The 15,437-nt window shown below is 40.9% G+C and overlaps 1 protein-coding gene and 1 long non-coding RNA gene across 4 annotated transcripts in view; one reads left to right on the forward strand and one right to left on the reverse strand.

Moving 5' to 3' along the window:
* Positions 1-15,437, forward strand: part of LOC114016410 (uncharacterized) — a 42,144-nt gene that overhangs the window by 17,574 nt on the left and 9,133 nt on the right. The window contains exons 3-5 of the long non-coding RNA XR_003560844.2: positions 2,999-3,134; positions 6,986-7,166; positions 7,252-7,457. This is a non-coding gene — a long non-coding RNA (uncharacterized LOC114016410). The remainder of the gene's footprint in view (positions 1-2,998; positions 3,135-6,985; positions 7,167-7,251; positions 7,458-15,437) is intronic.
* Positions 1-15,437, reverse strand: part of SUSD4 (sushi domain containing 4) — a 74,414-nt gene that overhangs the window by 2,948 nt on the left and 56,029 nt on the right. For all 3 annotated transcript variants that reach the window (XM_055725866.1, XM_055725867.1, XM_055725869.1), the window contains 2 exons: positions 2,013-2,204; positions 1,384-1,528 (listed from right to left, as the gene is read on the reverse strand). In XM_055725866.1, coding sequence (XP_055581841.1) covers positions 1,384-1,528; positions 2,013-2,204 — 337 coding nt within the window. The remainder of the gene's footprint in view (positions 1-1,383; positions 1,529-2,012; positions 2,205-15,437) is intronic.

Consider the following 15,437-nt stretch of genomic DNA (forward strand, 5'->3'; position numbering starts at 1 on the left):
TGTGCTGTGCCCGGCAGGTATCACGGATATAAAATCACAGATGTAGTTCACCAGTCAAAAGTGTCTGAACCCCTGGCAAGATGTGTGCTAAAGCACAAAAGTGTTTACAGCCCACGTAAGCGGGCACTGAGATGACTACTGCTGGATGACAGGGCTTTGGTGGCCAGATTTTTGGTCTCCTTCAGGTTTTACTTTCAAAGGATGAAGGCTTCCTTAACCAGTACGCTAAGCTGGTTTCTTTTTTAAGCAAAACATTTCTATGAATTGGGAGGGTCTGTTAAACCCTAAAGTAGCTGTTTAGTAGCTAATTAAATCACAGTATAGTCCTAGCAGGAGGGAATGGGTCCCAGGACATAAAAAAAACTAAACAGGAGAGGACAGAAAGCTATTTCAATAAGCTAGACAAGTACAGGCAATAAAGCTATCTGTAGTGCAACCCATTACCTCAGAGATCTTCCTAGTTACTTATGTATATGTATACTACTCCCCATATACTGTATATACGCACGTATCTATATCTATATAAATTGACACATTACTTATATAATGTGTATACTTTTATGTACATATATTTATTTAACATTAAGATCACCAAGTCCTTTCTGCTGCATTGGCATGGAGACATATTTACTCTCATACAGCTTTTTTACTGCTCCTTTCTGCAGGTGGTAGAATAAAGAGACAAGAAAAAGCAAGTACAGGAGAGAAGTCACACAGTCCATAGCAAACTGAGCAGACTAGAAACTATAAAAAAGTGTAAACCCCAATACAGACCAGCTTTGCCTAAAACTCAGTATGCCTGCCTTTGTTTCTGCAGTTGTAAGGTGACGATAATAATAATAGTAATACCCACCTATCGGTCTCAGGAGGAATGCTGTGAGAGTCAGTGACAAATGCTCATAGCTACATGGTATTTTATACAGGTGTTTATGTAGAAGATGTTTATGAATTTTGGTGAAAATAATACTCATGAAGGGAAAGCAAACTTTTAATATAAATCTTTCAATAGAGAAAAAAATTTCTTTCTTAAAACTTACATTACTAAGCCTACAGTAGTTAAAAAATTAATTCCCCCAGCACCTGAAAATGAGTATTTAAAAATACTGTCAGCTATTTTTACATGCAGAAGCCACAATTCTCAGCAGCAGAGCTGTAATTACTCCCAAAGCGGATATGGCAAACTTTGCTTTTTTTTGTCTTCGTTGCAGAAAGGACTACTGTGGGGTTTTGGGGGTGCCCTTCCACACTGTGGTTCAGAGACTTTTGCTCAGAGCAGAAGGCATCTGCAAGGCTTGTGGGCCACTCCATCTCCTCAGCAACAGTGCTGAATGGGAAAACCAAACCAAGGCCCTCAGTCTGCAAAAAGTAGAAAACAGTACAAACCGTGGAAGGAAATGTGTCTTAAATTTGGTCTGGAACATCCTGGCTAAAATAACCAGTAGCAGTACTAATAAAACGCTGGTAGCAGTAAACGCCACTATTTTCCATGTAGTCAGGAGGGTCTCCTGGGTATTTGGCCAGGTTTGTTCTGTAACAAAAAAGCAATACAAGAGTTGTGCTTGATTATCACCGTTATTATTTTGTATTAAACCTTCAGCAATACTCAGAAGTGCCAGTTAGGACAAGACATCTTTTATATGTATGTTGTAAAAAGACACATGAACCCAATGCCATATATCAAAAGCAACCTTAACATTAAGCTGCCACAGGGGCTGGACCTTGCTTTTTCCCCTTGACTTTTTTTTTTGTACATGCAATCATGACCTTAGCTTATGTACACATAAAAATATCCAGAAGGTGTTAAAAATACAGATTTGAAGAGCTAACAAGTGAAATGGTTTAGGATCAGTCAGGATCTTGGAAACGTACTATATTTAATAGTATCTTAAAATCAATGTTCATCACTTAACCATGAAGCAGATGAAGTTCAGCCGGCATTACAGACCAAAAAATTTGCTCTAAAAAAAAAGGAATATAAGAGCATAGGAGAAATGACACTGCTGCTCTCGTACCTGTTTTGACACAGTATACTTGGTAGGAGGGGAACCACTCTCCGTACTGGCAGGTGATGTACTTGTAGTCGTTGGTGAGGGTGTAACCAGGATCGCAGTAGAACTCCACCACCGTCCCGTGGTTGTAACGCTCGCAAGGCCGCGGGTGGCAGATGTAGTCTCCATGACTCACCATTGGAGGTAGTGGACAAACTTGGGCAAATAAACAGAAAAGGAGAAAAAACATTAATGCCAGCAACTCAGCGCTGGGTAGCTTCAGCGTGTCAGAATGCACAGGGCACCCTTCAGGCTCTCTGCGGGTTGGGGTTTGTCTCGGCAGTACCAGAGCACTGCTGCTGGGAGGCCAGGTGCCCAGCCGCAGGACGGATGGATGCACACACCTCGCACGTGGCAACGCCTGCCGAGGGGTCCCTTCTGGCTCTCAGTGCCACCAGCAAGCTCTGCTGTCACCTGCTTGTTTAAAGGCCCGACAGATGGGATCTGGGAAGTTTCCCCATCCTCTGGGGGAAGGGGAGGGTGAAAGGAGGACAAAAGGGGGCCCATATGCCCATAAAATGGCTATATGGGGATGGAGGGGGACAGTCAAAATAAGCAGAACCCCTCTCCTCATGAAGCATCTCAAATGCAGCTGTAACATCCTATTTTTTGTTTCATTAACATAATTAAATGGTTATATGCACTAATTAAATTCCTAAATACTTGCTTTCAAAAATAAGTTTGCCATCAACTGTGCTGCAAGAGATGCACAGCACACAGTGTTGCTTAGGCACTTACAGTCTGTACCACTGTAATATTATTAAACTCCACCAGTGTTATTTGTGTTTTGTTATCTCTGAACAGCCCAACTGACCTCAGCGGGACTGCTGGTGGAGAAAGGTCTTAAATGTAACAGAGGCCGAGTCTGTGTTAATTAAGTACAGTGGTTTACGTAAGGTTAGGTAAATAAGACAGAACTGCAATATAAACATGTGGAACTTTTATTGTAGACCCTGAAACAAGATGTCCTCTCACAAGGCTGGGCAGATGAACCTGATGGAGAACCGAGGGAGCACTCGCTAGGAAGCAGCGGCAGGGAACGCAGCTCGCAAGCAGTATTTTTATGAGAGGAAACTTTTCCACTGAGTAAGTGTTAGTTGATCACTATTTTCTTAAGTGCTTCTAACACTGAGGAAAGAAAAAAACCAACAACACCTACAAAGTGTAATGAAGTCTCAAATGGCTACATACTGACCCAAAAAGGACTTAAATTACTGGATGGCTTGGTTTATTTCCCGTCCGAGGCAGGAGCTGACCGGCTCAGCGCCCCATCTACAGGCTGTTCCCTTCCCTTCATGCCTCCCTCACGCAGGCAAGACCTACTGCATTGATTTAAATAATGAAAATGCCATCTCTCGGAAGAAGAATCTTCCCAGAAATTACAATTCAGCTGCTTCTCTGTGAATCTTGTTACATGAATAATGCATTTCATAAAAAAATACACAAGATATTAAATGAATCTTCAAGAGAGGCTGATTACAATGTGCAGCAATGTCTATTCCCCATCCCCTGGGGACATGGTTTTGTTTGCATTTTCACTGGCAAGGCTTAATAATAACTTGAAATCAGAGCAAGTAGCTCACATAAAAATTCACATCCTCAATACTCTGCATGCTTTCCAAAGTCTCTGGGCCCACAAAAAAAAAAAAAGAGTAATGCTTTACTGGGAAGTTAACTCAAGATTGAAAACAATTTTCTTAAGGCTAGGGCAAAGGTGTCGGACTCAAATAGTAGGAAAGCACCTTTTGTCCATATCAGGGATCATTCTTCCATTAAAAAGAAAACAATCAGTGAAAGCAACAATTCTGGCCTACCATAAGGAAACCTGGTATATTTTTATTATCTATGCTTAGAGCATGAGAACAAAGGAAGACAGCAATTTAAGCTCCATTGCAACCGAGTTTTGTCAAGCTACGGCAGGCTGCAAGAGATGTGTAGATGCCCAGTACCCTTCTAGCAATGAGCAAGTAGAGCACACCTTATCACAAAGAGCAACACTCAGAGAAATGAATTTTCCCCTCCAGCAATGTACCTGCTGCCTCAGCCCTAACCTCTTAATGTCATTAAGAGCCAAAGCAGCCTGCTGAATAAAAAAAAGCCTCAAAACTGGTGTCCCAGCAATGTGGATCAGCTCAGGAATGACACATTTCCAGGCAGATTAAAAACAATACACTGTGGGGACAACTCAGATACAGAGCTGTCAGTCTGTTTACAAATGGAGAGGCATCTTATAAAACCTGAAAACAAGAGCATCACTCTGTGTGGGATATATCCCCAGTGTTAAGAAAAAGAAAGAGTGCCACCCATTCCACTGACACCCTCCATATTTCAAGTGAAATGCTTTTGTATTGGTGCTGCCTGGAAACTTCTGCAAACATTTCTTCAATGCACTGCCGAGCATTTGTTACTAATTATTAGTTACGAGTCAAGTTTTAAATGGTCATACCTGCCAACACCTCTTGCATTAAATACTCTTACAACCAGCAGATGCAATGGAGCAGGTTTGAAAATGAGGGTGCTTAGCTTCACTGAAAACAGTGCTTCATTCTTACATCAGCTGGCTTCTCACTCGCTCACCACCTCCTGTGAACTTTACGTTCAGCCAGTTTCAGGATCTCTCAACAGTTGTATGGGCAAACCAGCCCCCGTGTACAAACAGTAACGCTCAGGTTCACAGCCTCTTTGTCCGAATCAAGTCAAATGAGATACACTACAACAGAAAATGAACTTGCTTTGAGGCAGTTCGTGGTACACTGAGTCCCTTTCTCAGCTCGTGCCATTCCCATGGTCATCCTGGCCCAAGATCCTCTGAAGTCAGTGGAAGGACAGCCATGAATTGGCCTTAGTTTTGATCATAGAAAAGCAAGATTATGAAAGTCTGGAGAGCTGCAGAACACCCTTGGCTCCCAAAGACAGAAGATTTTTAGTGCAGAGCTAGTTGTCTTACAGGGTCAGGTCTCTTGTTTATGCTGGATACCAGTGTACGACACTGGTTACACAGATTAAAAGGAATGTGCCAGATCAAATATGGAAGAAAACTCAGGTGGCAAACCTAAGCCCACTGAAATTTTCTAGGCAAGTTAAAATTCTGGCATTCCCAGTGATCAGCCCTAATTGTATTTGGAAATTACAGGCCTTCAGGCAAATGCATCAAACCCACAGAATGAAAACAGTTGCAAACTGATTAAAACAAAGGTGTCTCTGACAAGTACATTTTTACCATCAAAGCCAACAGCAGTATGAATGATAAATAATCACAGAAAGAAGTGAATTTTACTTCAGGAAGCTCTAACAGCTTAAAAAAAGCCCTAGGTACTACAGCTGTTCTTAAATATGACATCAAATGTTTACTACCAATAGCTTTCAGCATCTTCACTTTATCAGGCTTTTGAGACTGCAATGTGCCAATTACAACATCCAGCATAGATAATCCAGTAGTATCTTCTGATGACCAACATTAAAAGACCACATGCGTGTGTCCTTAACTTTGGAGCTTGTCAGAGGAGTGGACATAATTCAGGCAGTGTGTGCTCGTGGTTCTGCAGCACGTGATCCTGGATCTGTCTTTGCAGAGCAATTGGCCACAGGCTGTAAGGGGATTTAGAGGAACTTTACAGCTCTGCATTCTCAGCTGAAAAGTTTAATCGTTTTCAAAAAGAATGAACAAGTGTGTTTATATGGCAAACAAATCCCTTCTGGAATGCTCAAGACACCTGTTACTCAGAAAAGTTGAAGGGAAGAATTCCTGATTTGATGGACTTCCCTGCCTGCTCTTAGAAGCTGCTGGAGCCAAGGGCTCTCCCCTGAGATCAGCTATGGGCTTTCTGCTCTGACTGATTTTAAAGAAAGATTAGTGCTCTCAGGAAGAGCTTGAAACCTGGGGAGCTGAGCCTTCTGCTAGGAACACTGGCACATGCTGGCCTGGAGCAGAGGCAGAGGCAGGCCCACCCGGTGGCATGCCCCCTCCGTCGCATGCTCCCCCCATCGCAGCCTCTGCACTGCAACAGCCGCATCCCTTGGGGCAGGGTCACCGCCAGGGTACCACAGGCTGCAGCCACTTGCCCAGACACTGGAGGAATAAATGGGGTTCAGCCAATAATTTTTCCTATCCACTACAGCCAAGAAGCTTTTTAAACTCTGCCCAGAGGATGCTGCAGTAATTCTGCACTGTTGACACTGGAACCTTAGGAGGGAGAGAAGATATTTTGCCATTAGCATATTCTCTTTTAACACTGATGGCACAGAATAAAGATGACACATCATTTTTTAAAAGCCATTAGCAGAGAGATAACAGTGGAGTTAGATATTTACAGTGCTCAAAACCTTCTTTTTAGTCAGTTCAATGGCTAGTCAGTTTAGTCTTCGGTCAAAGTAGGTAGGAGGTAAATTATTCAGGTTTTGCCCCGCTTTTGTATGTGAGTGAAAAAATAAAAGCAAAAAAGCCTTGAAATACAGAGCACTTGCTTATAAAAAAAAAAAAAAAAAAAAAAAAGATAGGAATAAGCTTGTTTTCCACCTTTGATTTTTTGCATAGTATGATTTTTTTTCTCTAGCTATTAGTCTGCCTTTCATGTAGGACATTAGTTGCTCGGTTAGCTGGGTTAGCAGAAAAACCCAGTGTAAGGCCAGCCATTACCTGTTTGACACAGGGATGGTCAGGGTTAGTGGCATTTGCACCTAATAAAAAAAACCCACCATGCCTTCCAAACACACCGTGAATGTCTGTCTATTGAGCAGACAGGGAGAAAAGATTAGGGTGAAACTTCCTAATGAGAAAGACACAGATAAAAACCTGCCAGTTCCTACATGCAGGGAAAACACTGGTGTATCTCGCTAGATAGTCATCAGAGAGGTGGACACACTGTCTGGTTTGTTCACAAACTGGAAGAGAACAAGAGCTTCTCCTGACCCTCACTGGTCCTTCTTGTGCATATCAGGACACTAAGTAACACCAGAAAGCTGGACACCTGTCTTCTGTCTACTGCATTCCAACCAACGTTTAATTTGAGCCATGATTTACTCCATGAGACTGCAGAAGTACGAGTTCCAACAGGTCTGACCCATCGAGGGTAGCCTGGTCCCCACCTGAGACATTACTGGCTGGCTTCTGGGGCCTCGGTAAGGTTCCTTTTCCATACATTGCCTTCGGACAAACACATGCTTGCGTACAAATGATCTGAAAATTCTTTTTTTTTTTTTACAGGAACATAGAAGATGAAGATTATGTTTGTTCCTTTTCCTGCATCTTTGTGAACACTGTGTTAATAACACTTGGTTCCTTGGTTACCTCAGCGTCATCACCCTTCAGACCTTCAGAATAAAATAAATACTCAACCAAGAAGCCTTTCTCTCTCGCATACGTCAACAATTCCTGTCCAGTTCACCTGACAGACCTGGCCATTTCCACAGGTATTACCAGCACATGAATCACACTTGCACCACACAATACAGAGCCCTAATTTCAAGCTCCTCGTCCTCTCACACACACATAACAACACATTATAACACAGTCAGTATGGAGGGGTATGTAATGCCTATATCCTACATTCAGTTCATGGAACACCGGCATTACAATCTTTCACAAAGGAAAATGCTTCTTAATAGTTATGAGTTTGTAAAAAACAATCACACAAAAAGAAAATAAATCAGTGGTGTTCAAAAAAAGGTAGCTGTTAGATAGTTGTGGATTTTTAAACTCTGAAGACACTATACTGTTTAGAGAATTTGCTGATTTATTTGTTAGCCAAAAAGATCTCAAGACAAAAACCGGTAGACAAGAATTGGTATTTCTAGTGCAATATCAAATAGGGAAATGCATGGGCGAAAGGGGACTAGATGGCCAACAGGACGAGGAGGCAAAGGAAATTACTTCTGCACTTTAAATATTAAAACCACTATTTCTCTATTCTATACTTAGATTTAAAATTCATAGTAAAAAACAGAAGTATTTTAATTCTAAAATTGAAAAAAAAATTCTATTAAGTTGTCAGTATGGTAAGCGGGATGGAAGAAAAACTGTTGGATGCAACCACTCATATGCAGTTGAGAGCTTGAAGAAGAAATCAAAAGATTTGTAAAAGGAAGGAAGTAGCAAACCCAGTTGCTTTAGAATAAGCCCTGTTAAAACATCTCAGTCTAGAACAGCTGCTTAACAAGAATTTATATCTAATGACACTCTTCAGAAATGGAAGCAGAACAGGAAGCATTACTAGAGTAACTTTTCATTTATCATGCGTATCGGCTTAACAGTATCTTAATGATACATTCCTGTAACAAATGCTGCTGGCATTGTGAAGGGAGACTTAGTGCCTATTATAGTTGTACTGGAACACTGAGAAAAACTTTGAGGCCACTGAATTTGTGTTTTGAAGGTGAAGACATGCTCTGAGGAACTTTTCTGATTGCTGAATCCCACAGCAAAACAACAGCACCAATAGTAATACCAGAATAGAAAGTCTGATGGAAACAGCTCAGTGAGCACTAATACAGAAAGCCTGACAGTAAACATGATCTAAAGTAACAATGCTGCAAGATGCTTGTTTTGAACTCTGAAGTTGCCAGTGAACTTATTTCTTGAAAGCCTACAGCCAGAATTATTTAAAATATTGCTAGCAATTTCCAAAGTCTTTTCCATCTTAACCTTTCTCGATTACTTAACCTTCACAATGCCACTTAGATGTTTTCCCCTGAAAAGACACCTAACAGTTAAGCAACCTGTTCTCAACCATTCAGCAATTCCATGTTCAAGGAGCTAAGAACATACCTGAGGTCTCAGGACTCCAAGCTGCTTGCTCTACCCCTAGCCAAAAGTAATTACCCAGGGTAATTCTAACTAGCTGCAGTAGCCAGGTAAGCCTTTCAATATGCACACAGTGAGAAGCACTTTTCACCTTCTACAACGTGTGAAATGAATTGAATAATTAAGTTTTTAATGAAAAGCTGCTTCTCTGGTCTAGCTTTGACAAACACCATCTTGCTGAAAATTGCTATCACTGACACCAGCTGTATGAGCTTAAATGAAACAGTATAAAACTAGTTGTAAGCCTATTTTAATAATAGTTGAATATTAGATGATTCCTAAGTGGAAACAGAAAGTGATTTACAATGACTTATCATACACAGAGCTTCCTTGTTACTGGAGTTACACATTGCAAAGCCCACTTTGCAGTTGCAGTCAGCTGAGCTCCTGCAGGAGCATCATGCCAAATTCACACTCATCCTCAACAATCCTGCTGTTCCCAGCACACCTGTGAAACATTGATCTTAATACCAAAGGCTTTAGTTTCAAATGCATTTCACAACAGATATAGGATGAAACACACCCCAAGTGATCTTTCTCCTGTAAATTTTAAGTTAAAAAGTGCAATTTTCATTTAAACCACAAAAATTTATGAGTTTGCAGCAACAGAGAACTAGGTGTTCTTTTAGCAAGAGGCCCATAATTACCTTTAAGGAATTGTTTATACTCATTATTCACATGGGAATGCTTGGACCACTGTGATCTCATTTACAGCAGATTGTTTTAGCTTTCTTCATCACTTGCTTCTAGTTTTGTTCCTTCTTTTCTCGTGAGAGTTTGACTTTATGATTAGTAATGGCCTTTTTAGGACTCCAAGGAGCAGATGCTGGGGGCTGCAGAGACACCTAACAAGCAGGAATCGGAGAGCTTCAAAACAAGCCAAGGCTTGGGTATTTGACTGGCGTCACAGTATAACCTCAGACCTGGAAAAGGTCAAAGCACTTAGTAGAAGGGAGGTAGAGGAGAGAGGAAGAGCTGTTGGGAAATTGGCTAAGAAAATCAGACAGATAGAAGCACCTAACAGGGATGTCTGAAGAAGCCAGTGATCACTGTGAGCTGGACATAGTAGTGTTTTTATGTTATTTTAATCCCTCTTCCTCTAATAGCTTTTTCTTTTTTGTTTATAAGCAAGAATCCCTTGAGCAGGTGTGGTGTCGCCTACACCAGACACCAGGGATTGACAGAAGGAATGCTGGAACAGACAAGCCGTATTCCAGGGCTTAGCTGAATGCTGAGGAAATCAAGCTATACCACCTGGGAGAAGGAAAAGCACAAGGTCCCCTTCCCAGTGGAGTGCTACCAGGAAAAAAATAAAGGTGGGAGGAAAACCAACAGGTCATCTTAGCACTGTAATACCACAAACCAGCTTACAAGGCTAGGAAGGTGTGGAAGAGTATCGGCTTCTGGTTACTTACATTTAGTTATCAAGTGCCTCCCTATGCTGACTGGTGACACTGCCACCCTTTAAATATTGGGTTTTTATCTCTGGAACTGAACAAACTTACACAGTGAGTAGACTTCCTAATGCATAGAGTCTGTAGCTACAGTTCCTTCCATTTGTGGAAGATGTTCTGTGATTGCCCTGTTTTGCCAAATTTAATGAACATGTCCACAAAGCACAGAAATACTTGATTTCCAGGTAGACGATGTAGTGTGCTTTTCCTTTCCGAGGAGCCCTGCCAGGTACAGTCAAAGATTAATATTATAAACAGCCCTCAGGGAGAAATTTTGTCTGCTTTCGCCCACCTAATCCTCAGCATATTTAAAGCACTGTGGATAAAACACTACATGCATCTGGCAGCTAACATGGAACTTCAGGGCTGAAATTATGGCTCCATAAAAAAGTCGGGATGTCTGGCTGGTTCTGGAAATGCTAAGGAGTTTCTGAAAGGTGGTAGAGCAGGTGTAAAACAATGATTTACTGTGACAGTCCTGTGCATCAAGCAGAAACAAAAGACATAAAAGAAACAGATTACAAGTTGTTGTTCTGTTGCTTTCTTGAAAAACTATGAACAGTGGAGAAGGCATCTATTTCACTCACAGCCAAGACTGAAGATTTCTTCAATGCAAAAGAAGAGCAGTCACTTAGAAAGAGAATGGTATTTGTCTTCTTCAAACAATGTCTTCAACTTGGAGACTGTTTTCTAAGCCCCCCCATCTCATAACATCAGCTGTCAACCCCCCACTTCTGTGTTTCATTCTGTCTCAAAATCTGCCCTGGTTGTTTTTCTCTTGCACTTTGCAACACACCTGCTGGAGTTTAGAGACTGGCTGATTATTAAGCCGTGTCCACAGAAGATGATTTGTCTGCCTAGTATTTCATGTCACCATGCTCTTTCTGAATTAAATAATTTTCCATGCCTCTTCAGCTGTGGGTAAAGGTGTACAGAAGAATTTCAGCATTCCCCAACAGGACAAAAATCTAGATATTCCAAATCACTATAAGCAGCTCCTTGAAGTGTTCAACTTCCACACTCATACAGGGTGGCTGGATGCGTATTGTTTCTGCAATCGTGGGTGATGAATGAATTAACCGTCTTCAGTGCAGAAAAATGCAAAATTACTGACTGATTTTTTTTTTTCTCTAAAGAAAACTATCTTTTTAAACTTCTTTATCACACTTGCTTTCTGCAACTTAATCACCCCCAGGGTGAAACACTATCAGCCTATTTCATCCTGTGGCCATCATGGTGTTTACACCGATGCAGAGGTGTTGCCCAAGTGAAGGTGCTTACAAATACCGTTGGCTGCTGCTATTTGAGCATTTACTGCTGGTTCTCATTCCTGAGTTGCAAGAAGTATTGCTGGAGGCAGTGAATATATTCTGAAATGCCACTCTAGTCAGAGCTATTAAAACCAAGGCTTTCAATGCCTCTTATGTTAACATTAACTCAGTTAACTTGGATTACCACTTTGGCAGTTGAGCAATATTTAATTTATTCTCCCTCTTGCCTGCAAGTTGAGTAGCTGTAAACACAGAACAGAATCCTGATACCTACCTCCCTTAATTTCTTAATACCACAGTGCTTCATAAATTGCTTGTATTGCTGCCCTCCGCTCCCTCTACAGGATTTTTATCTGTTGGAGACCTGCTGCATCAACAGTACCTTCCCGGAGGACACACATCACTCTGTCATGCTGGAATTTATCTAAAGCCTCCTCAGTGTCAACAAAGAATCACAGAGAGAAATCCATTCGTACCGACGGACAGCATCTCAGGCTTAGGATTGCTTACTTTATTGACCCCTGAACAAAAACTGATTGCAGGCTGACTTGTATCTTTTTTCTCAGTGTACTGCTGTATGTTCCATCAAGAATTTAAAATACTTGAAGGGCATAGTTTATCAAACATAGAGCTCGCTGTCAATCACCGTTTATGGCATTAGCAATTGTTATATAAGGATGAAGGTTTTTGAAGCTTTCCTTCAAAGCATCCTGTGTGTAATTGGTTAGAAAGTTTAGGCTACTTTGTTTTGAAATACTGAGCAGCTATGGCTTCTCACCTGTAATATCACCTTCCTCCAGTGCTCTTTCATGCTCTTAAATTTCTAGGTTCTATGTCAGAATTATCAGACTCTCTCTGTTGAGTGTCTGTCCTTAGGTTTATGAGAAGAACCATTTTAAAGCTCTGTCCTGTATTCTTGCCTGTCTTTCCAGAATATTTTTTTAATTTGTAGCATACTTTGCTGGTTTTGGTTTTCATATGGATAACCCCCTTTTAGTCAGAAATTTCCTGGTGCTCCAGGTAGGGTTTTTCTTTTGGTTCCCTTGCACTTCTGGCTTTGTTGTGCAGTTTTCTTAGTTCCTTCCTTCCCTTTTTCTTCCATAGCTTCTATAATTTTCAGGATCCTGTCTGTAACTGGTGGTTGCTTAGCACTGTATCTTTTCACCTCCCCTCACAATGCAGTAGTTTTATATACCAGAGTTCTGAAATGTCTTCAGTTTTCTTCTATGTTTTCCCTCTTCGACTCATCAAATATCCCCTTTGAAGTTTGTTCCTCATGTTTGTTTCATTTTAATTTTGAACCTACCTACAAAAAGTTTAAATATATTTTATTTTACATTCCTTCAAGCTTAACCTCAGCTAGAGAACCTGTTGGTCCTAGCATGTCGAATTAAGTTTTGATATTGCAATATATCTGACTTCCTGCAGGACTAGCTTTTCTATTCAGCTGGGATGATGCTGAAACCAAACATTCCAGGTAACAGGATCATGTCTGTTGTTTGCACATTCAATCAACCTGTTTTCCCTTTTACTCTTAAATACAAAGCCAGGAATTCCCAATTACACTATCCATACAACTGCTTTATATTCTAGCATTAGCAGTATAATCAAATTCTTCCAGCCTCTCTCTTTGCCTGCTCTCCCTACCCCCCTACCCCCCAGTTCCTTATAAAAACTATTCTTTACATCTTCTTGGAAGTCTTCCAAAGGGCATGAAAGCTTAAAATACAGAGTCCAGATGGCAAGGTGTGTAATCATATGCAGATCACATTCCCAAAGTACTAATGGCCAGGGTTTTTCTTTTTAATTTCTCAAAATCCTGTGTAATGTCTTTATCAACCTTAAAGTATGCTACCATAAACGTTTCCTAGTTCTATACATTTCATTTCACGGAGTTCCATACTGGTATGTTTGTTCTCCTCCAATGTTTTTGAAAGCCATCTGATTTTACAGTTAATGTTTATACCCCCTGTGGTAATCTTCAATTTAAGGGATTTTTCCACCCATGCTTGGCATATCTGATTTTATAGAAGGCAATCATTAACTTACATCAACTCCTACAGACGGATGATTAACCCCAAATTGGTAATTTAAAAATTTTATAAATAAAGAGTTAACACTTTCCTTAGATTTTTGTATATCCTTGGAAGTGCCTAGTGAGTTTCTGTACAAAAGAAAGTTTAAAAAACTTCTGCATAATTATGGAATTCCACTAGAAAAAAGGATATTAAGAAAGTTAAAGATGTAAATCGAGGACTTAAAGGAGACAAAAATTCAGTGTTAAGATGCTTCATTTTATCCTCTAAACGACTGTAAAACTTTCTAGCACTGGTAAAACAACACTATTTCCTCTACCATCATTCTCAGATAAAGCTGAACCATTTCAACTGAAGCTTCCCAAATGATTCAGCTTGAGGCAGACACTCAAAAATCAATCTGAATGTTTTAAATTTGGCAAAGGTACAAGTATTTGAGAAGAGGATCACGTACCAGTAAATACTTGGCAAACTGAGCTAGAGGCATCCTTATTTGCCAGAGCTATAACAGCTTCCCTGATCAGATGCAAACAGCTGTTTCTGAGAAGCCGCTGCATAACTGCAGTGTTGGCTGCACTTCAGCACCAGGTAACACAATTTTTATCCACTGCTGGGACTAAAGCAACAGTGATGTTAATTATCAGAAAAATATTCCCTATCAGCAAAAATTAGTCTCTCGCCAGAGCTGGTGGAAGCTCTGTGCTTGGCAATATCGAGAATAAGACTGGACTGAGCATTAGAAAGCATGCTGTACGGTGGGAGCCGAGTGGTCCCCGGTGTAACTACTGATTTAAGTGGAGCTACCACCCCCTCATTCAGAATTCATCTGACCTAACAAAGTGGGGAAATATCACAAGATTGACATGTAGCATTAGTGTGGCTACACGTTTAAGAAATTCCTCCTGTGAAGGCTTGAAGAGGAACGTATGTGAAAACAGGAAAGCTGTAAGCAGCATTGTTTATGGCAGAAAAGCTCTAATATGGCCTACTCTAGCTTCCTAACAACCATTTGCTTTTAATCATTACCATATTAAAATACAGAGCTGGAAATGTCATTAGACTGAACTTTGAATTGATCATGGAAATAAATAAATGCATGTAATTAATTTGTTATTTGCAGATTTCCTCTGTGAAAAATACTGCTTGGCGAGATTATACCTCACACGTAAAAGGAATGCTGAAAAATGAGCCTGACATAGGTATGCAAGGTGCAGAATAAAAAAGACATAGGGAGGGAGTTTTGTCCACTAATTATGAGTAGTGGATTGTAACAAGATTCCTGGAGACCACCACTCCTTGCGTAAATCACTTGAACAAACATTTTCAAACGAGGGCATCTCAAGTTAATTTACCCTATCTGGATTTAATTTTGAAGCTCGCTGAGTACCAGCTGAGGCATCCCTACAACAGAGTTCACAGGAGGTGCTGTCAGGGGTGACCTTTCAGTGATGCTGCGCTCTCTTCTGCCGCAACAGAAGCAGGGACAGCCCCAAAACTGAGGAGAGCCTGCTCCTGCAAGCGTTATGCTCTAGACTTCAGTCTCCTGTGGTTCATTCCACACATGCACAGATGGGACGCCAACACAAAATCACCCTGGAAAGTTTTAACATTTCAGGAGAGCAATAAGAAAGGGCTTAGAAGGGAGGCTGGATCTAAATCAAAACTCAGGATGCCTCCCAGAGAGGGCCTTGACCTAGTGTCTGGCACACACTGATCTCCCCATCACAGATCATCATAGTTGACTGGGGATGGTAACTTTCTATGTGTTATTTCAAATGTAAAACTGTCAGGGCAGCAGTTCTTATCTCGTGTTGTACATCACCAAGAAA

The sequence above is a fragment of the Falco cherrug genome, chromosome 13 (assembly GCF_023634085.1).
Source record: "Falco cherrug isolate bFalChe1 chromosome 13, bFalChe1.pri, whole genome shotgun sequence".
Taxonomy (NCBI): domain Eukaryota; kingdom Metazoa; phylum Chordata; class Aves; order Falconiformes; family Falconidae; genus Falco; species Falco cherrug.